Source organism: Talpa occidentalis, unplaced genomic scaffold (assembly GCF_014898055.3).
Source record: "Talpa occidentalis isolate TD23 unplaced genomic scaffold, MPIMG_talOcc4v2.1 talOcc4.13, whole genome shotgun sequence".
Taxonomy (NCBI): Eukaryota; Metazoa; Chordata; class Mammalia; order Eulipotyphla; family Talpidae; genus Talpa; species Talpa occidentalis.
Window position 1 is genome coordinate 88815471 of NW_023601322.1, and position 21070 is coordinate 88836540.

At 40.1% G+C, this 21070-nt stretch overlaps 1 protein-coding gene and 1 pseudogene across 1 annotated transcript in view; one reads left to right on the plus strand and one right to left on the minus strand.

Moving 5' to 3' along the window:
- Positions 1-11660, minus strand: part of YTHDC2 (YTH N6-methyladenosine RNA binding protein C2) — a 55266-nt gene extending 43606 nt beyond the window's left edge. The window contains exons 1-4 of the mRNA XM_037509499.2: positions 11338-11660; positions 9961-10051; positions 3600-3796; positions 2100-2299 (exon numbers count right to left, since the gene is read on the minus strand). Of these exons, the coding sequence (XP_037365396.1) occupies positions 2100-2299; positions 3600-3796; positions 9961-10051; positions 11338-11524 (675 nt within the window). The 5' untranslated portion in view covers positions 11525-11660. The remainder of the gene's footprint in view (positions 1-2099; positions 2300-3599; positions 3797-9960; positions 10052-11337) is intronic.
- Positions 2512-2622, plus strand: LOC119243891 (U2 spliceosomal RNA; annotated as a pseudogene).
- Positions 11661-21070: the final 9410 nt, after the last annotated feature.

A 21070-nucleotide genomic window follows, 5' to 3' on the forward strand; every position in this document is an offset into this window, starting at 1 on the left:
CCTACACCCCAGTTCTTGTATGCATAAATCAATCTTAAAAAAAGGTCAGATATAAATAAGAAATTTATAAAACATAATAGGTAATAAGCAAAAGAACAGATAAGTCACTCTTTTAGGACTCAAGGAAATGCAAAAGATAGTTATGCTTATCAGACTGATAAAGGTGGAAATAAATATATATTTTCCTTGTTGCCCATAGAAACTTTCAAAACTATTTATATACAGTTACTCTTTTTTTCAGTTAATAGACAATAACTAGTTAACCCAGCCACTAAAATTCTAACTGCCACAGTCTTGATCCAGCAATTCCACAAATTATCAAAGAAATACTAGCATATAATATGAAAAATTAAGTACAATACAAGAACAAGTTTCCCGTTCTGGCCACTTCCTCACTGTAAACATGAGGAGATGAAGGTTTAAGTTTCAGTTTTTATTCTTCATCTGTAAAAAGAGATAATAAAAAATCTGTGTTTCTTGGGGTTATTGAGAGGTTTAAATAGCCCAATACACAGTAAATTGTTATTTTTAAAAACTATTTCTAGGGCCTCCCTGGTGGCGCAGGCGGTTGAGTGCCTCACTGTGAAGCTGTCCACAGCCCCCACAGCGCAGGTTCGATCCCGGCCGGCCAGGAAGAATCCCACATGCAAAGCAGACTTCTGTCTCGCCCGCTGCTCCCCTCAGCAGTGTTTTTCGGTCATCTGCCTGTTCTGCTCCCCGCTCTGTCTCTGGTGAACCCTCTCACCCTCCTGCGCCTCTAACCTGTACCCCAGTTCTTGTATAAATAAAACAAAATCTTAACCCCCCCCCCCAAAAAAAAACAAAACTATTTCGGTCCTCCCCGGTGGCACAGCGGTTGAGTGTTGGATTGCGAAGCTGCCCACAGCCTCTGCAGCGCCAGTTCGATCCCCGGCTACTCCCCGGCCACCGGAGAAGAGTCCCACATGGTGAGCAGACCTCTCCCGCCACCTGCTGCTCCCCTCAGCAGTGTACTTCGGTCCTTCTGCCTGCTCTGCTCCCTGCTCTGGCTCTGGTGAATTCTCTCACCCTCCCGCGCTTCTGACTGTACCCAGTGCTTGTATAAATACATAAATAAATCTTTAAAAAAATAAAATAAAATAAAACCTTCTATTAAACATAAGTTATATCTTTAGGTACTGACATGGAAAATATATTTAGTTAAGTAAAATATATTCAGATAAAGATTTACACTTCTGTGACAATGGTTAAGTCCTACAAGCATATAATTGGTGAATGTTACACCATTCTCTACTACCTTGCATTAACTAGTGACCAAGTTTAAACCAATAAATCTAACCACAGGAAGCTGTAAGTACAAGTCCAAAGTATATTTATATGTTCAAAAAAGAACAAAATGTAAAATTACACTATTATATATGATCCACTATCAAAAGCAAATAATGCTACCATTTTAACATACTAATATGTTAAACATAAAGAAAAGCTCATATCATCATGCTATCTTTATTTCTAACCTGTCACCCTCTGAGTAAAATTTCATAATAATGAAGTAATTTGATTCTAAACATCCAAATCAAGCCTGTCATATTAATTCCACCTACTAGTCAACTTTCTATCACCATTGTTAGTTACTAATACTGCTTTTAATTCAGTTGCTATGTATGAAACTCTATGCTAGGCACTTTACAGATATTATCTCTAAACTTCAACAGCTGCACAATTATTCTACTTTATAAATGAACACGAGCTCAGAGAGATTGTAAAACTAAACTAAACTAAAAATTCCTATCAAATAAATGAGCAAAGCAGAATCTGAAACAAAGGTCAAAGTCCATATTCCAAGACGTAAATTACCCAAAACTCTCACTCAAAGCAAGCTCAATGTACTAGTTTAAAAGTAAGTATGTTAAAACACTGCGGGTCTATATATTTTCAAAACTAATTCCCACTAATAATATTTTCTGAAGTAGTCATTAATAATTAATCAATAATCATTAATAACCAATAATCATTTTTTTGTTTTTTGTTAAAATACATGCAGTGTTAATTTAATAAAAAACAACTATTTCATGGGACAAAATATTCTTTTCTTCTATAAACAAAAAGATGAAACATACCTGTGTAGTCTTCCCAGACCCAGTTTCTCCTACAATCAGAACTACTTTATTTTCCTTAATTATTTTAACAATTTCTTCTTGTTTCTCATACACTGGCAGAGACTGCCTGAAAGAATCAAATTCGGATTCTCCTCTTTTCACTGGAATCTGAGGTATGCCATTGTTGAGTCGTCCACTTGTCTTGCTCATTTCCCGGTTTTCTTGGAAAATGAACAAAAGAAAAAAAGAATTTATAGTCAATGTTTTTTAAAAAGTTTTGAAAGATGAGTAATTTCTAATGAAATTCCTTTCAAGTGTTTCTTTTGTACTCAGTCTACATGAAGTGAGCAATGTCTCAACCTTTGTATTTCTATATACTTAAAAGTCTTCCAGCATGTTATGAATTTCACTATCAATTAGAAATCAAATTTCTATCACTTCTTGGCCTTTTGGCTAAGATCAAGTGTAGAAATCAAATTTCTCAAAAGTACTTCTGGTGCATAATGTTTAAAAATGAACATATATCAATCATTTAATAACTACTAAAAGCAAAACACAATTCTGTTATCGCAAAATAATATTCAGACACAAAAATCAAGATTTTATAGTAGGGAACAGTGTGCCTTATATATAACTACATGTAAGATTATATAAACACACAGAATAATTGTAAATATAATGTCCTAAATGCTCAACAAATTTTTGAATTGAACTTTTTAGTCAACATCTGCATTTAGTTAAGCAGACAGGAATAAAGAAAAGATATGATATAGTTTATATTCTTCATAAAAATATTCTGTGCGTGTATTTAAAACTTAAATTCCTTGGCATGTAAACCAAGTGTTTTCTACATTCTGCAAACCTACTCCAGCAGAAAATGGAAAATATATACAAACTCTGTCACTATAATTAACAAAATAATGTTTTCCCTAGAGTAGTCACTTCTCCAAAATAAAACAACTTCATTTTAAAACCTTAACATTTTATTTATCTACCTTTGAACAAGTTAATGTATGAAGACTGTGTCTTGTTTTTACTAGAAGCTAAGCACCAGCTCTAAATCTCACTAATATGTCTTGGCAAAGTAACACATTAGATGTGAAGTACAGATCCTGGAGTCAAATCCCAGCCCTGCAGTTTAATGGCTGGATGAGTGGTCTTGAACAAATAGTTTATCTTCTCTTAGCCCCAGTTTCTTTACCTGTGAAATAGGTAAATTCTTACCTTGCATAGATGGCTATATGGCTCTATACAGAGAGGGCAACACACTGTCTAGTATATTGTAAGTGTTCAACATGATAGTTATTACTATAACCCTTAAAAAAACTTGTCTAACTTCACAAAATGTCTTACTACTGCATTTCATTCCAAACTTCTCACAACTCTTAATCATTTCTAACACACTATTCATACTGAGCAATTGTATTTCATCTTAGCTTTTAAAAAGAAATTTCAAATGGAATAAAATAAATTTAAAATGGTAAATAGGGTAAACAAGGAAGCACCCCAGAAAATACATACCAGCTTCAACTGCAAACACATTTCCTCTTTCTGTTTTAGGCAGAAGTTCAGTACGCTCTTTATTGGTGACAGGAAATCTTTGAATTAGGCTCCTAACAGCATGTTTTGTATTATGAGTCAAATTACAGGTCATCATTGCATGAGCTGTTTCTGATCCATCTTTCTTCTTCACAGTTAGGTATCTATTTGCTCCCTTTCTGAATATTAATAAAAATCATTTATTTACTATATATAGTCATTTTTTTTCCACATATGATGTATGCCTACTTAGAAAACAGGTCTCAAGCAAAACATCGAAAAAAATCAAAGTATTTTGGGATAAGATGCTGAGAAATCCCAAAAAATTCAGAGAAGAGGTCTGTTTGGTGCTAGGTGGCCACAAGCCCCTTTTCAATTAAAATTCTAAAATGCTGCAAATCCATTTCAAAAACAGCAAAAAAGGCTTACTTACCATTAGTGTTAGTTTCTCTTAGCATACTTCATGGTGGATGAAACATCACCAGTTAATACACGCTGGGAAGCAAATAGGGGGAGAAAAGCAATCTGAACAGAATCTAAAATTAATAGTGGAAAAATAATGGCTCACTGTTCAGAATAATACATCCCACTAAATGTTTCCACAGTATGCTGGTAATATTACACTCCCATGAAAACCTGTTTAAGAGAGTCAAGTATAGTGGTTGGACCAGAAAAGCATAAATTGGCATTATTAGTATTTCAGTTACATATTCAGGGAGGAAAAAAGAAAGTTTTCAAAGTTTCTTGTTCTTGCTTTCAATTTTACAGTGATGAGTTATAACAGCTCTGATGTTAACTGATACAGGTTTGTATCTTTCACTGGTCTAGGACTTACTATGTCTTTTATGGCTCCAAAAGTATGAAATAAAATGTAATATACATAGGAAGACCTCAAATATGTTTTGAATGATTTAATGACATATGTCTATAATCTAGTACAATGTTAACCTGTGAAGAGTCAGGCTCTGAAAGTTTACTAACCTGGATTTGGATCCCTGCTCTAACACTGACTAGCAATGGGACCATAAGTGAATCATTTAATAGTTCTGAGCCTACAATAATGTAATGCCTGTCTTATAGAACTTTATATGATTAAATAAGATAATACATATTAAAAAACATTATCAGAGAAAACACTAAAAAAAATGAACGTTATGATTGTAATTATAGTCAGGAACAAATGCCACGTGTTTTTTTTTAATTACCCAAATATTTCATAAAATGTTTTACCATTTGTTAATGTCACTATCATAAAAATGAGCAACAAAGCCACAAATACAATGAAAATTATTGTAAATTTCCTAAGATTTGAATTTTTCAAATTTCAAATGCAATTTTCCTAAGACTTGAATTTTTCAAGTCTCTTCACTGTATGAATGACATAAAACTGGGGATTAACTTATATAGTCTTAGTTATCTAAGTCTTCTAAGTGAGGCTTTCAATTTACCAAGATTTTTCCTTTCTGGAAACTCCAGATTGAATGAATGCTTTAATTAACCATAAGCTCAAAATTGTCACCTCCACTTAACAAGTACTTAGTGATGAAATAATGAAAATTCAACCTGACTGAATTTTAGTTTTTCCCCTGGTAAATCAGAATTATTGGATAGGGATGATCTCTATACCAGGTTCCTTTCCTATGAACCTTCCTGAAGCTTCAGTACATTTTAGCCCCAATCATTTTTCCCTCCTCCAACACCAGAAAGCAGGAAAATAGGCTGAAATGAGCCCCAAAGGGAGAGTCAAGAGACTTATGTTCAGCTGGCATTAATCTTTCAATCAACTAGCTACATGACCAAAAATAAATCATGTTAATTCTATGATATTTATTAGTTACTTTAAAGCTCTCTAATATTTCTACCAGCTCCAAGATTTGATTTCTTTAAAATCATCTCAGTCAAGATTTGCTTTATTTCACCCACAACTAATTTTCTTCATTCATTCCTTTATTACTTATTTACATTCATTCACATATTCATTGAGCACCTAGTATATGCCAGATGCTATGCTAAGAAGCAGGGTTTACAACTTGAAGAAAAATATACTCCCAAATGAATAAGCCCACAACTCAAATAGTGGGTCAGACTGCAACCTTCCTAACATTTCAAATCCTAATAATAATGTAGCATTTATGAATAAAGTAACTCACAGAAAGTAGAAGTGAGTACTTAACTTAGCCATTGCTATTTATAACAGTGAATTTAGTTCGAACACAAATGTTGGAGCAGAAAGGTAACATCGACCTGATGTTACACAGCCTGCTACTGAACTATTTAATGCAAATACACAACCATGTGTCACTGTTCCCTACTTTCCAAACAGAACGGTTTAAAATTTCACCTCAAGAGCCCAAATTCAAAATGACTACTTAAAAAGATCACAACCACCAAGGAGCAAATGTCTCTAGAAAAAATAACATATTCATTTGATGCCTGGTAAACAGTTAATTTCCTATCACCCTAATTTATATTTCTGTTAAGCAGATATGCAAAAACCTAACTCCAAATCATCTTCTCCGTGAAACTGTAACACAGAATTACAAATGTATTACTTTGCATGATACTAATTTATACTTTCAAAAATGATTATCTAGAAATTAGTAAACCAACTAGTTAACTTTGTAACTCAACAGTCACTATCTTGTCAAGGTTACAATGTTTATGGTAATTTAAACTTTTTGTGACTTAATGAACTAAAAGCAAGTCAGAAATGACACCTATCTCAAATTTCTGTTTTTTCTCAAGCCCCCAGGCATTGTTATGAACTCACTGTGAACATCAAAAATCATCAGCTAAACACTATTTTCAAATCTGGCTCTCCCACCAGCTACCTGTACCTTGGAAAAATTATTTAACCTCTTTAAGCTTGAGTTACCTTATTTGTTTTATAGAAAGCAAATGTTAATAAGAAGATACATCATATAAGACTACTAGGAAGATTAAATGATAATCTAATTAAAGCACCTATACAATGTCTGTCACACAAGAGCATTTAACAAATGTTAGCTGCTGTTATTATTACTATTGGGTACCATAGGGTGTTTATTTTCAAAGACTATCTAAAAACTCACTAAGAGTTTATAATTTTTTATTCACTTTTCCAATTTTAGCTAGGAGAAGAGAAGAGGACTACAGTATGCAGCCTTCTAGGGAAGAAGTTAGGGTGGCAGTAACCCAAATCTGAAAATGGGGGCTTTCTTAAAAGAGTAGAGCCCCCTGGGTAGGGTAAGTGGAGTTCTCGGAGCCCTATTAAGCAGTGACATCAGCAATCACAGGAGAAGAGACCTGTACCAGAAAACCTTCTTTTAGATATTTTATACTTTCTCACAACTTTTAAACAAACTTTATTTTGTACATTTATTCTGACTGATGTAGAAAAAGGATAGGAAAGTGGCCTTGTTCTGTTCATGGATAAGTCAAGGACTTAGAAAAGTACACTCTTAGGACTCAAAATGCACTCAGTTGAGGAGAAAAGGAAACACATTATAAGAAGGTGAAATTTCTGTATGGGAAAATGGCTATAATTTGAAAGAAAACTTTCGGTTATACTGAAGAACACAAAATGGGCGCTTTACGCCGACATGAGTATTTTCACCAAAAGATAAGCAATGATAATAAATAATTGCAAAGTAAATTCAAATCCCTGAGAGGAGTTGAAATATCAAATCCAACACACATGGCTTCATTTTGAAAGAAAGAAATGGAGAAAGTCATCAGCAAAAAACTTCATCATACAGTAAGCCTGGAATCTCATTCTTAAAAACCTTGTACAAAGCTCAAAATAAAATTCCAGAATCACCGAGTCTTAAGTAAAACAACCAGATCACATTTTACATTTAAGAAATTAGGCCTTTAAAATTAATGGAAATGATTAAAGCTAGAGAATAAGGCTATAAGATACCTGGAATTGAATCTAGGTTTCCTCTCAACCATGTATTAAAGAACCATAATGAAAAAAAGAAAAAAGAAAGAAATGCAGAAAAATTAACTTGTTAAGCTAATGAAGTTAATGCTAGGTGGTAAAAAAAAAATCTTCACTCAAGGATAAATAGGGGAAAAAAAAACATGAAATATAAATCAGGTATGAAGTCTCATATAAAGGAAAAGAACGAACTTGAGAAGCATATTCAAAGTGACTTAGTTCTTTATCTATGTGCAAACAAGGAAAGGCATTTGAAAATGACAAGTACCAGTAGATAAACATTGTAGTAAGTCTGTTCGAAGATAAAAAGGGGGAGGGAAAGAACTAGCATGTTTCATAAGCAGAGGGTTTATGGATGATTAGAGGTCTTAGAAACTGGAGTAGAAGGCAGATTACCTTGCATTTCTTTCCTTTTTCCTTTCTCTGTCTCCTCAATGTTTCTCCATTGAGAAACATTTTCCTTATTAGCTTTTTTTTTTTTCCTTCTTATTAGCCTTTTTCTTCCTAATTAGCCTTTTTCCTTCTTATTAGCTCTGCACTTCCACGGATGTTTCTCCATTCTGAACCATCCCCTAAGTGATCATGCTACTGAACTGAAGAGCATAGGGGTACTCTATTCTAGTTGACTGCTTGGCTTAAGAGTAATTTACAATGGTCACTTCTAAAGTCGCTGTTAGGGTTCAAAATCCATTCAAGCATAGAAATGATGTAAGTACAGAATTGTACATTCCTAACACCTTTTCAGTGGAGGTCCTGCAACTCTAAAACTCAAACAGTTCTGAAAATTGGACGATTCTATAACTTTGCAGTAAGTTTCTTTGGCAGCAAAGTCTGATTAAACTGATATGAGGCTATCTGCTGTCTGCATTTATTTGAATGTGAATATTCAGACATTTTCCAGCAGAAATATTAATGCAATCAAGGGTGATAACTATACCATATTAGGGATATTATACAATCTATAGCAAATATAACCTTTCTAAAATACGGAAATTCTGAATCTCAAAAATAGCTACCCCAGCTGTTTTTAGATAAAGGATTGTGACCCTGTACACCACTTTTATTTTCAAGTGCAATATTCTATTTTTCCAGTGGACTCCAATAGCATGCATGCCCAGAAATTTACTGTTTAAAATGCACATTCACCTAGGCCAAATCCCCTGTCCCAATAAGCAATGGAATCACTGTGGTGGGCATTTTGATGTAAGAGATTTCTCTAGTAACCACTTTCGTCTCAGGACTTTAATACTATTTATTCATTAATATTTTTACTTACTAAAATTTTGTTTTCCCTCTTAACCTAAAAACTGGTAAGCATAAATGATGATTTCCCCACCTTCTGTGGTTCTCACCAAGGACAATTTTGCTTCCCTGGAACATTTTGGCAATGTCTAGAGTGATTTTTGACTATTATAACTGGAGGTACAAGTGTCACCGGCATCCAGTGGGGGGAGAAGCTAGTTACACTGCTAAACATCCTATAATGCACACAACCAGCCCAAAATGTCAGCAGCACCAATACTGAAAAACATTGCATCAATTCCACCATCCTTACGTGCCAAATGAAATAGCCCTACTTTTAACAATTCAACATGGAAGTCTCAAGTGACCTTTTCCCCCAATTGGATCCGTGACCCTCAAATAGATCTACTATTTTCTCCTTTTTGTTTTATTGAATCATTTCTACTGATCAGATTTTGACTTGGTAGAACAGAAAACAATTAATAGGTTACAGTACAATAACATAAAGGAGGTAAGTTGTATAAATAATTGTAGCTAATTGATCCTAAAAAATATTCACCATCTGAAAATACAGTTTTCTAAAGCAATCAATTTCAATTTTAAACTATTTTTTTTCACATCTTAAAAATTACTGTCTTTTCTTTTTGCTCCTAGAGAACACAATAAAAGGGAGCTGGGGGCAGTAAACAGCTGAGTTTAGTAATGACTTATAGTGTGTACATAAACTATAATATGCATGTCAACCTAAAACAATAACAACTATCTAAATGTAGTCAGAAACATTTCTCCTTTTTTTGGTAAATGCATTTTTTTTTTTTAAAAAATAAGAAAAGCTATGGGCCTCCCCGGTGGCGCAGCGGTTGAGCGCTGGGTTGCGAAGCTGCCCGCGGCCTCTGCAGCGCTGGTTCGATCCCCGGCTGCTCCCCGGCCACCGGAGGAGGGTCCCACATGGCGCGCAGACCTCTCCTGCCGCCCGCTGCTCCCCTCAGCAGTGTACTTCGGTCCTTCTGCCTGCTCTGCTCCCCGCTCTGGCTCTGGTGAATTCTACCACCCTCCCGTGCTTCTGACTGTACCCAGTGCATGTATAAACAAAACAAACAAACAAATAAATAAATAAAAGCATGCCTCTATTAAAAAAAAAAAAAAAAATTAAAAAAAATTAAAAAGCTATGAGCTTACCCTTTACTTTTAGAGACCAAACCAAGAGATTGACTCAATCGATGAATAAAGGCTCTTTCAGTACTGGTCAAAGAAGAAGGAAATTCCATTTCTACATGGGAAAAAACACACAAAGTTTTTTGGGAATAGGCGATTTTCTTTCAAGATACTTCAGTATACATACAAAGATGTAAAATACTAAAAAAATCAGATGCATATAATCAAATTTATTATTGTATTTTGTGAAAAAGAGATATTAACTACTGAAAGTCTACTAAAGGACACTGATAAAACTAAACGAAAATGTGATAAAGACTTTAATGTTCACCAAAGATTACTGCACTTATCTGTGCTGGAATCTTGAGTTGGTTGCAGACTGAGGAACACATTTTACTGTCTGAAACAGAGCTTGCTTACTTGCTGAAAACAATTTTTTCTTCCAATGATAAGAAATGCACAAGCATTAGGAATGAGCAACATGAAACACCCTAGTCTTTGCCGTCAAAGCTGCATCTAATTCTTATTTCACTGTCTGGGACTAGATGTGCTAGTGCATGTTGCTCAAATTTTGCCTTTAACGTAAGTTCAGAGTCCCTGGGACCAGGTCACTCCGTTAGAGCCTGTGAGCTGCTGCAGCGAGGGCGCCTCTATTCAACAGGGCCAGCGAGTCAGAAGGCGCCCTGAACACACTCTCCAGGCGGATCCCCACCTGGGGCGGCTGCTGGTTCTGCATTTTTAAATTTTTTTTTAAATTTTTATATTCCCCATACAATTGCACCCCCTTATTTTGACCCCATCCCTCCTTTCCCCGCCCCGCCTCCCCATAGTGTGTCTCTGGTTCATAGCTGTTTGCTGATTGTGATTTTTTTTGGGTTCTGCACTATTATCCTGGAGAAGTTTTCTAATGGCAAGCGTCATGGAAAACGTTTCAAACACTTCACGAGGTTTCATGTTTTTTAATGATTTCTTGTTTCAAGCGGGAGGCTACCAAGCATCAAAGCACGACGTGTTGCCAGGGCCACTTACCACATTCCCTTCTACTTCTGCAGCTTAAACATGACTAGGTCGAGGCCATCACAACCCCTTCCAAAAAAAAAAAAAAAAACCAAAAAACCGAGGCTCACCAATACCTGAAAGCTGCGGCTTTGCCGCCCAAAGGAAGGCGACCGGCCCCCTGCGCGGGAGCAACCCAACTCTCTCACCTGTGCCGCCCGCCAGGTGTGCTGCACCTGCCGACCCGCGGCGTGCCCGGCGCTCCTCCACAGCCCAGGTTGGCCAGAGAAGCCGGCGCGAGCGGACCCCGGGGGGCCGCCCAGCCCGCGCCCCCCTTCTCTGAGGCAGCCCCTCCCTCGGCGGGCGCGGGTCTGAGGGGAGCCGGGGCGCCGGCGGGCACCTCACCTCGCTGGTCCCCGTAGCGGAAGCGCTCCAGGGCGATGTTGACGGCGATCTTCACCTCCTCGTCGATGCGGATGTCCTTCAGCCCCTTGGCCCGGCCGCCGCCCCCGCGGACACTCGCCGCGCCCCCGCCCCCGGCCCCGGCCCCGGGCGCCGGCGGCCGCGGGGAGACGCTGCTCGGCCGCGACATAGCCCTGAGGAGAAGCTCGCCCCGCGGCGGGGCGGCCAGGCCTGCGGCTGGCGGCCTCGGACCGGGCAGAGGACCTCGGGGCGCTGGCGGGACCCCGCGCGCTCCGCAGGCGGCCTGCGCCGGGCCGCGCCGACCAGAAGCCGCCCGTCCCCTCAACAGCGAACGCGAGCCGGCCGCCCCGAAGCCCCGCGACGCCGCCGGCGCGGCGTGATGACGTCGCGAGGCGCCGCCCGTGACCTCACGCGGCGCCGCCCCTGGCCTCGCGCCTCGGCGCGCCCCTGTGTAGTCCCCGCGAAGCTAAGGCGCCCACGTGCTGGGGCGCCCCACTGGGGGATGCGCCCCGCCTGGCCCAGTCTTCTTCCGGCCCCGCACCGGGGTTCGCCCCCGTGCTAGTCTAAGGCTCATTGTTTTCTTTAATCTTTCCTTCTTTCCTTCTTTTTGTTTTTATTATTTTTTTAATTTTTTACGTCATTGTTCATTTTTATTTTTTTAATTTTATTACTTTTTTTCTTTTTTTAAGGATTTATTTATTTATTTATACAAGCACTGGGTACAGTCAGAAGCGTTGGGGGGAGGGTGAGAGAATTCACCAGAGCCAGAGCGGGGAGCAGAGCAGGCAGAAGGACCGAAGTACACTGCTGAGGGGAGCAGCGGGCGGCAGGAGAGGTCAGCGCCCCATGTGGGACCCTCGCCGGGGGATCGAACTGGCGCTGTAGAGGCTGCAGGCAGCTTTGCAGGCCAGCGCTCAACTGCTATGCCACCAGGGGAGGCCCCATTGTTCATTTTTAAACAAGGTGGGGAGGGTGGTGCACAGGGGACTGAGGTGATGGTGCACGGGTGCTTGCGTGAAGGGAACTCTGTGGGGACTACACCTGAGGGGCTGGGGGAAGGATATATTGTTTCCTTCTTTCATTCGTAAGCTTTTGTGAGCTCCCCTCGGGTACTGGCACTGTGCTGTTACACCTCAGCACAGCTATCATTAGGCGTACCAGACAGACTGCCCACCTGGAGTTTGCAAATAATCGATAAAAGCTAGCACATAAAAACTGAGGGTGGGATACCAGGTTGGTTTTCAATGTTCAAGGAATTTTTTTTAAGTGTATGTGCTTCCCATGCAATATTTGGAAACATACCGAGTAATAAGTTGCTATCCGAATGTAACTCATGGGCCTGTTGTCACTGGGAGCGAGTCCAGGGCCCCTCAGACTGATCCCACCCATGGACAACCCAGGCTGGGAGCCAACCAGGTGCTGGGCAGTGCTCCCCCAGCTGGAAAGCTGAGGGGTGGACTGAGAGGCCCTGCTCCCAGACCCCAGAAAGAAGTCTTGAGACAGCCCCCAGCACACACCTCCACCCCCTGCAAGATTGAAAAGAGGCCTCCAGAATGGGGCAGGCAAGGAGTGACTGGAGTTTAAGAATAAAAGAACAAAGAAATTGAACTTTAGAGAAAGTAGAGATGCATTTGTTGGGGAATAGCAAAGAAATGTAATGAAGGCTACCAGTGTCATGGATATAGGGATTGTTGTGAGACATGGAGGAGGAAAATCAAAAGGACTGAAAGAAATATTCTGTTGGTGCTGACAAGCTTAGGTAACTCTTGGCTATACATACATAATTGGCTATACTGATTCTTTCTTTAAAGAAAAGTTCATAATCATTAAACCTTGTGATCAGGATATCTGTTCTGCTGATTTCTCAAACAATTGTCAAATAACTGCTATTTGTCCCAGTCAGAGGAGGAATTTTGGCCCAGCTTTAGGGTTCAAAATGAACAAGCAATACCTCTGAGGGGGCTACTCTAGCTCCTATTTTAAAACAGCTTCACTTATGGAGCCACTTGTTCCACTAATGTCATTCTTTTACATTACTCTAAAAAACCCTCACCTCCTTACTGTGATGTTGTGATTTACAATAAGATAGATTTTATACACACACACACACATATATTTGGTCTGTATTCTATTTTTGGCACAGACCTCCTAAAGTTTGGAGTTTCTTAAATTGAGAGTGATAAAGCTGTCTTTTCTCACATTAATGAGGTAGCTTTTGGAATGTCTCTAGTTCTCTGGTGGGAACTGGTCACCAGAGGAAGCCGCTTTGGAATTAAAGGGTTGGAACTTTCTGTCACAGCTCCCCTGTCATCCAGGAAGAGTGAATAAATCACCAATGAGCAATGACTTAATCAATCATGCCTTTGGGATATGACCTCCATAAAAACCCAAAGGACCGAGCTGGATAACATAGGAAATTCAAGGGAGGGTGGGGTATCTTGCCCCATCCATGTCTTGCATCTGGTTGTTCCTTTCTAATAAAATACAATGGTGACTTAGTAACTAAAATGTTTCTGAGTCCTGTGAGCTGCTCCAGCAAATTAATCAATGCCAAGAGGGAGAGTGTAGGAACTTCTGATTTATAACCAGTTGATCAGAATTATAGGTAACAACCTGGGTTTGTGACTATCATCTGAATTGGGATGAGGTAGGGTGGAGAAGTCTGTGAGACTCGGCCCTCTGCTGTTGGGGGCTGTCTTCAAAGATGGACCCCTTAGCCTGTGGGATCTGATACTATCTCTGAGTATAGAGAATCAGAATTGAGTCACAATTAGGAACAGTGATATTTATGTATATGTGTATAACTATTTCCACATCCCTAGATACAATGGAATATTATTTATCCTTAAAAAGAAAAAAAGAGAGCCTCCCCTGGTGGCGCAGCAGTTGAGTGCTGGGCTGCAAAGCTGCCCGCAGCCTCTGCAGCGGCTGTTCGATCCCTGGCCGCCGGCAAGGGTCCCACATGGCGCCCAGACCTCTCCTGCTGCTTGCTGCTCCCCTCGGCAGTGTATTTCGTCAAGTCTGCCTGTTCTGTTCCCCGCTCTGTCTCTGGTGAATTCTCTCACCCTCCCGCGCTTCTGGCTGTACCCAGAGCTTGTATAAATAAATAAATAAATCTTAAAAAAAAAAGAGGAAATCTTGTCATTTGGGACAACATGGATGAAACTGGAGAGTGTAACGCCAAGTGAAAAAGCAGACACAGACAAAAATGGCATGTTCTCACTTATATGTGTCATTAAAACAAAAGAAAAAAGAAGGTCAAAGTTACTGAAGCACAGTAGTACAGTGGTGGCCAGGGCCCTGGGGCCGGGGGATGAGAGAAGTAGGGAGACTTGGTGGGGAGGAAGAAGTCATGCACTAACATGCCGGGGAGTCACTAAAAAGGATCCTGAGGCCTGCTCTCCTAGAGAACAAAACAACCGCCACATGGTCTGGAGACCTTGGACAGATGCCATGTGCTGCTTTTCCAGGTGAGCGCAGTGGCAGCTTGGGAGAGAATGGAGGTGCCCTGCGCTTAGGCAGTTGGTGTAGAGTAGTGGAGGATTTGGCGTCCAAGGAGAGAAAGGAATGCAGAATTGGCAGAGATCAAACACCAGACTTGTCCTGCAGCTGGGAAAATACAATGGAGAGGGTTCAGAAGTGACCTATATGGTGTGATGACCAAGAAGCTCCACCTCCTGGTACCTTGACACCCCTTAAGTCCTCCAGAATTTAGGAGCAGCCTAAGGTTAGATGTGAGAGTCCTTGAATTAACTAAGATTAAGTTAATTACAGAGAACCATGTCCTTCACATCTCATGATGTGCAATAAAATTTGTCCCAGCTACCTGAGTATAATTTCAGTATGATTTCTTCAGCTCTATCATTTGTTAAATAATTATATATAAATATATATAAATTCATCTTTCACTAATTCTGTATATATTTAACTATAACACCTATCTACATCAATTTAACATGTATATCAAAAGCACACCATAAGGTGGCACTAGAAAGCTACCTTTTGCTTTTGGTCCTAAAATTCCAGTGCTGTGCCAGGGTTGTCTGTCGCCTAGCAGTTGTGCATAAGGTGCAGGAATCTAGTGGTTCCAGAAAAGGAAAATAGAAAAATAAGGATGAAATCATTAACAAAATAATGCAAGAAGAAGCCAACTAGAACTGAAATAGGAAAACTGTAAGTGAAAGTTCCCCTGAAAGTCCAGAAAAGTGGGTGAAAACACATCCACACCAAGTCTTTTCAATCCCTTTCGTCAGGCCTCCTATATCAGACCCCAAACCTGTGTCTGGATTCAGGGGAACCTGGTCTTACCAGCGTCCATTTTGAATGGAGGTGCCTTTTGAAGATTCTACATGTACCTTGGACTTGTTTTCAGTTACCCACACAGTTAGTAGAGTTTGGGTTTTCGGCGGGGGTGGGGGTTGGGGGACCGCAAAATCACTTAGTATTTGTATACTTGAATTTTTTCATCCCCAGATGAAGCAACTGAACATTGAACTTATCCCAATGGGATAAGAAGATTAGAGGGTTGGGATTAGAGGGCTGGAACTTTCTGTCACAGCCCCCCTGACCTCCAGGAAAAGGTGAGGGACTAAAGAGTGAATAAATTAACAATGAGAAATGACTTATAAGCAATTGACTTATAAGTCAAATAAACAATTGAGTGTAGTAGTTAAGAGGCCAGACCCTGAAGTCATTCTTTCACCCAACATATTGAGCACCTGTGATGTGTTTGCTGGGAACATGGGAGCAAAAGTAGGCCCCTCACAGAGTTTCTAGTCGGCAAGATTTCTAACTGGTGCCTGTGTTCTGTGTCTAACTGGAGCAGGGTTCTGGTCTGGTTTTTGTGGCAGCTGTTTCATTTAATTTGGAATGTCCAGGTTATGTTTGTCCTTCAGGTTTGCCAAAAAGTGACTGCCAGTGACTGTTCTCAAAAACAAAATCATTTGACTAGCGAGGTGCATCTTTGTCCCAAAACCCTGGGGGCCTTCACTGTGACTCCTCTTTCATGGAATGTCCAGACCCAGAAAGTACTACACCTACCACAAATGAGCCAAGACCACGGGATCTGCTGAATTGTCAAGGTCAAACATCAGGGCTGCTCCCACAGCAAGCGGTGCGGGTAACCTTATCAACATTCCCTTTCTAAGTGAGCTTCAAAGCCTGAGACTTTAGTGTGGCTGTCAGAGCTTGTGGCGCGGTGCACTCAAATGTGGTAGACACTGTTAAAAAAAGCCCAAAGAAACCACAATTCTTTGCATGCATCATTTCTTTCACTGGGAAAAAGCTATCACTTGCTCCAGACTCTTGAGAGCCAAAAAGTTTCCTAATTGGAAGGCTGCCTACATTTTTAAGAGCTTATTCTCACTCTGGCAAGTGTCTGGCAAGGGCAGAGAGACTTGCTGCTTCCCAGCCTCCATGTCTAATCAGCATGATGCCCTCGATACAGGGATGGGCATTTTGTTTGGTGGGACACTGAGGTCTCAAGAGTCTTGCCCAGCAAATAGTGACTGGCATTTGGGAGTCGATAGCCACAAGGAAGACTGTGGAGATAAGCTTCCTCTCTTGCCAAAACCAAAGCCATAATGCTTCCTATGGTTTCTACTTACTAGAAAAGACAAGAATATTTCTGCCAGATTAATAGCTGTCTAGATGTCACGAGTCCTAATGATAGGTTATGGTAAGAGAATGCAACTGAAACAACAGCTGCCCATCTACTCCCCACGTGATTAAGTTTATAATAATTCATTATCATTTGCCATGATCCACATGCATTCTGAACAAGACAACAAAGAAAACCAAATGTATATTATGGGAATCACCACTTCTATAGCCTCTAGCTGCCACCCCCTCCCCTTTTTATATTGGCACTAATTTTCTCTGACTCCCCCTGGGTTGGGAAATTGTTTCAGTTCACTATTTTGCTAAGTAAGGGTAATTCCAGAGGCTTTCTCTGGGCTCTCGCGGTCAATGTCAACAGACTCTTTCTCCATGTGTAGGGAAGCACCTTGGAGGAACTCTGCGGCTGTGACATCTGCAGAATTCAGGTCTACATCCCGGAATCTGGGAAACCGTGTTCCCCTCACAGGTCTGCTCTGCCACTTACGGCAAAGTTGACCACTGCAAAACGTTCCAGCCACGTGATTCACACAGTTTTCACCCCAGAGGAAGCACTGCTGTGGTTTCATCATTTCCCTCTCCTCAGGGTGCAGTGACCTCAGTCCATGCCCTCAGGTTACATTATGTACCTGAGGCATCTTCACAGGACCCAGTGACCCACAGGACCCAATGATATGTTGGGATACTGTGGCTTCCCCAGGGTACAGTTTGAAACCTCTGGACCTGGCTGAGCTCCCCAAGGCTCCTCCACATATATGATTTCAAGAGTGGAGAACAATCCCTCACATTCCAAACTTACAAGTTTTGTTACATATTGAATATTCATTCTAATGATACTTTCAGGAAAGAATGCAGATCGAATCTCACGTGACAAGTGCTGCTGAAATGCTGTATGTTCCTGGGTGTGCAACTCACACAACTGGACTTCTGTTCATTGTAGTAGGGCTAGTGCTTTAGAATATATTCTCACACATAACCTCCAGAATATATTCTCACACATAACCTCCAAGTCATCTCCTAAAACTGCTTTCTTTTTGAGTCTAAGCCTTCTTCAGGAGCAGATGTACCTGTCCCCTGAGGCATGATGCTGGAGTCAGATGCAGTTTCAGGCTGCATGTCATTTTGAAGCAGCTAGCTCGTGTGGGATCCTCCCAGTTCTTTTGGAAATAGAACAATTTAGCAGACAGGCAGCTGGATTTGCCTTGGCTTATAAGGGACATCGATGCCAATCAGATTTATCTGAAATTTCAAAATGTTCATTTTCCAACTCTCGGGATCTCTCTTTCCTAACTGATGTCTTAACTTTCAATATAAGAAACCTGGCAAATTCTGAATTCAAACTACCCATTAATTCAGCACACTACAAATTAGATTACCGCTCTTGCTTATGAATGTGTTGGCTCTGGAGCAAAAGAGATAAGAGACCCTTTCAGTGCAACAATGGAGTCTCTTGAACACTCGGGATCATGCCTGGAATTTAAAACTTTAAAACTTAGCCTCATCATGTTTTCTAACATGTTCTCTAGTATAGTCAGAGATGTGCAGTTCTCTTAGAGCCCTTGTCAAGTGTGGAGAGCAATCCCTCACATTCCAAACTTACAAGTTTCATTACATATTGAATATTCATGCTCATGAAACTTTCAAAAAAGTATGCAGATCGAATCTCAGTGACAAGTGCTGCTGAAATACTGTATGTCATTTAGGGAAAAATTCTCTGCAGGTCTTGCCTTATCGCTCTCACAGCACAGCATGGTGGTTCTGTGAAGGACCATGACACATCAGGTTGTAATTCTGCACCTCAGTTAGAGTCACACAGGCCCAGGAATTTCTTTTTTTTTTTAAATAATAAATTTTATTTTTATATTCCCCCATACAATTGCAACCCCCCCATTCTGACCCCAATCCCTCCCCTCCTGCCCCTCACCCCCCAAAAAGTTTCTCTGGTTCATAGATTTTTGTTGATTTTGATTTTCACTTTCTTATAGTTATTCATTTTCCTGGTCCCTTATTTAAGTTTTCTAGATTGCTGCTATGAGTGAGACCATCCGGTATTTTTCTTTTTCTTTTTGGCTAATTTCTCTGAGCATGATCCCTTCCAGCGCCATCCATGTTGCTGCAAATTGCATGTGTTTATCTTTTTTGAATGCTGAGTAATATTCCATGGTATATATGTACCACATCTTCTTGATCCAGTCATCTATTTTTGGGCATTTGGGCTGTTTCCAAAGCTTAGCTATTGTAAACAGTGCTGCTATAAACATAGGGGTGCAGGTGTTCTTTGGAATTGATGTTTCTGTGTCCTTTGGGTAAATACCCAGGAGTGGAATTGCTGGATCATATGGAAGCTCTATGTTTACCAACAGCCAGTATCATTCTCAATGGTGAAAAGCTGAAAGCATTTCCATTAAGATCTGGAACAAGACAAGGATGTCCACTCTCACCACTGCTTTTCAATATAATACTGGAAGTCCTAGCCAGAGCAATAAGACAAGAGAAAGACATACAAGGAATCCAAATAGGAAAAGAAGACGTCAAACTATCACTATTTGCAGATGACATGATGATATACATAGAGAACCCCAAAAACTCCACAGAAAAACTAATTCAACTCATCAATCAGTTCAGTAAAGTGTCAGGATACAAAATCAACACGCAAAAGTCAGTAGCCTTCCTATACACAAACAATAAATCTGAAGAAGAAGAAATCAAAAAAAACATCCCTTTTATTATTGAAACAAAGAAAATCAAATATTTGGGAATAAATCTAACAAAAGAGGTAAAGGACCTATACAAAGAAAACTATAAAACACTCTTAAAAGAAATAGAAGAAGACACAAAGAAATGGAAAGACATCCCCTGCTCATGGATTAGAAGAATAAACATTATTAAAATGGCCATCCTACCAAAAGCAATATACAGATTCAATGTTATTCCAATCAAAATTTCAATGTCATTCTTCAAAGAAATAGAACAATTATTGATGAAATTCATATGGAATCACAAAAAACCCTGAATAGCCAAAGCTCTCCTGAAAAAACAAGAAGGAAATGGAGGCATCACACTCCCAGACTTCAAACTATACTACAAAGCCATAATCATCAAAACTGCATGGTATTGGAACAAGAACAGACATACAGGCCCAGGAATTTCTTTAGACAAGATGCTCTTCAGCAGCCAGAGACCAACCAATGTAATATCCTCCACTTAGTTCTGGGGCTGTTGGTGACCCTATATTTTTAAAACTGCATCTAGTTCCACAGAGGATTCTCAATGACTATTATCATTCATCACTGAAAATCAACTATAGCTTCTCATTCCCACTCACAAAATTTGCACCCAGGTCACAGATCAGAGGGAAAAGTCACAAAGAATCCTGTAAACGTTATGCAGTTCTGCTAGACTCTAGCAGCCAGCCCAAAGCACCAGCACTATTGAATGTCCTCAGAACAATTCACAAAGACTTCGAGTCTAAGACCTTTTATAACTTCATATGTGTCAACAACTACCACCTGGATGTCTACCAGCACCTCGTTTTCATCACTATCAGAACTGACCCATCATTTTCTCACCGAAATCCCTACTTTATCAATCTCTGTCATGGACAACTTCAGGAACTTTAGTTTGCTTACAAACTAAAAAATTCAGCAAATCACTCCTTCCTCACTTCTTCCATCTCTTTCTCCCATCCTCTTTCTTCCATCCTCTTTCTTCCATCTCCAATGCCTCCCTGGTTTCTGTCCTCTTCCTCATCCATGTTCTTAGCCTGTACCACCTCTAACTGCACTGTTAAAATCACCATGAGATCAAGTCATCTCCTAAAACTGCTTTCTGCCTCCTGCCATCCACCCGCACAGGGCAGAGGCGACTTTACAAAATACAAATGTGATCGTACACATCCTCTGCATCAATCTTGGTTTGTTTCCATTTTCTTCAGCAGTGAAACGATTCCTGAGCATGCCCACTGAGTCCTCTACAAGCCAGTGAAACAGACACTGCACGCCTTCTTCTTTGCCACACAGACCTTATTTGTCCCCACGGTGCCACACTCCAGCACATGTTGTGGCATTCAAAATGATCTTCTCTTGTCTTCAGGTGCCAA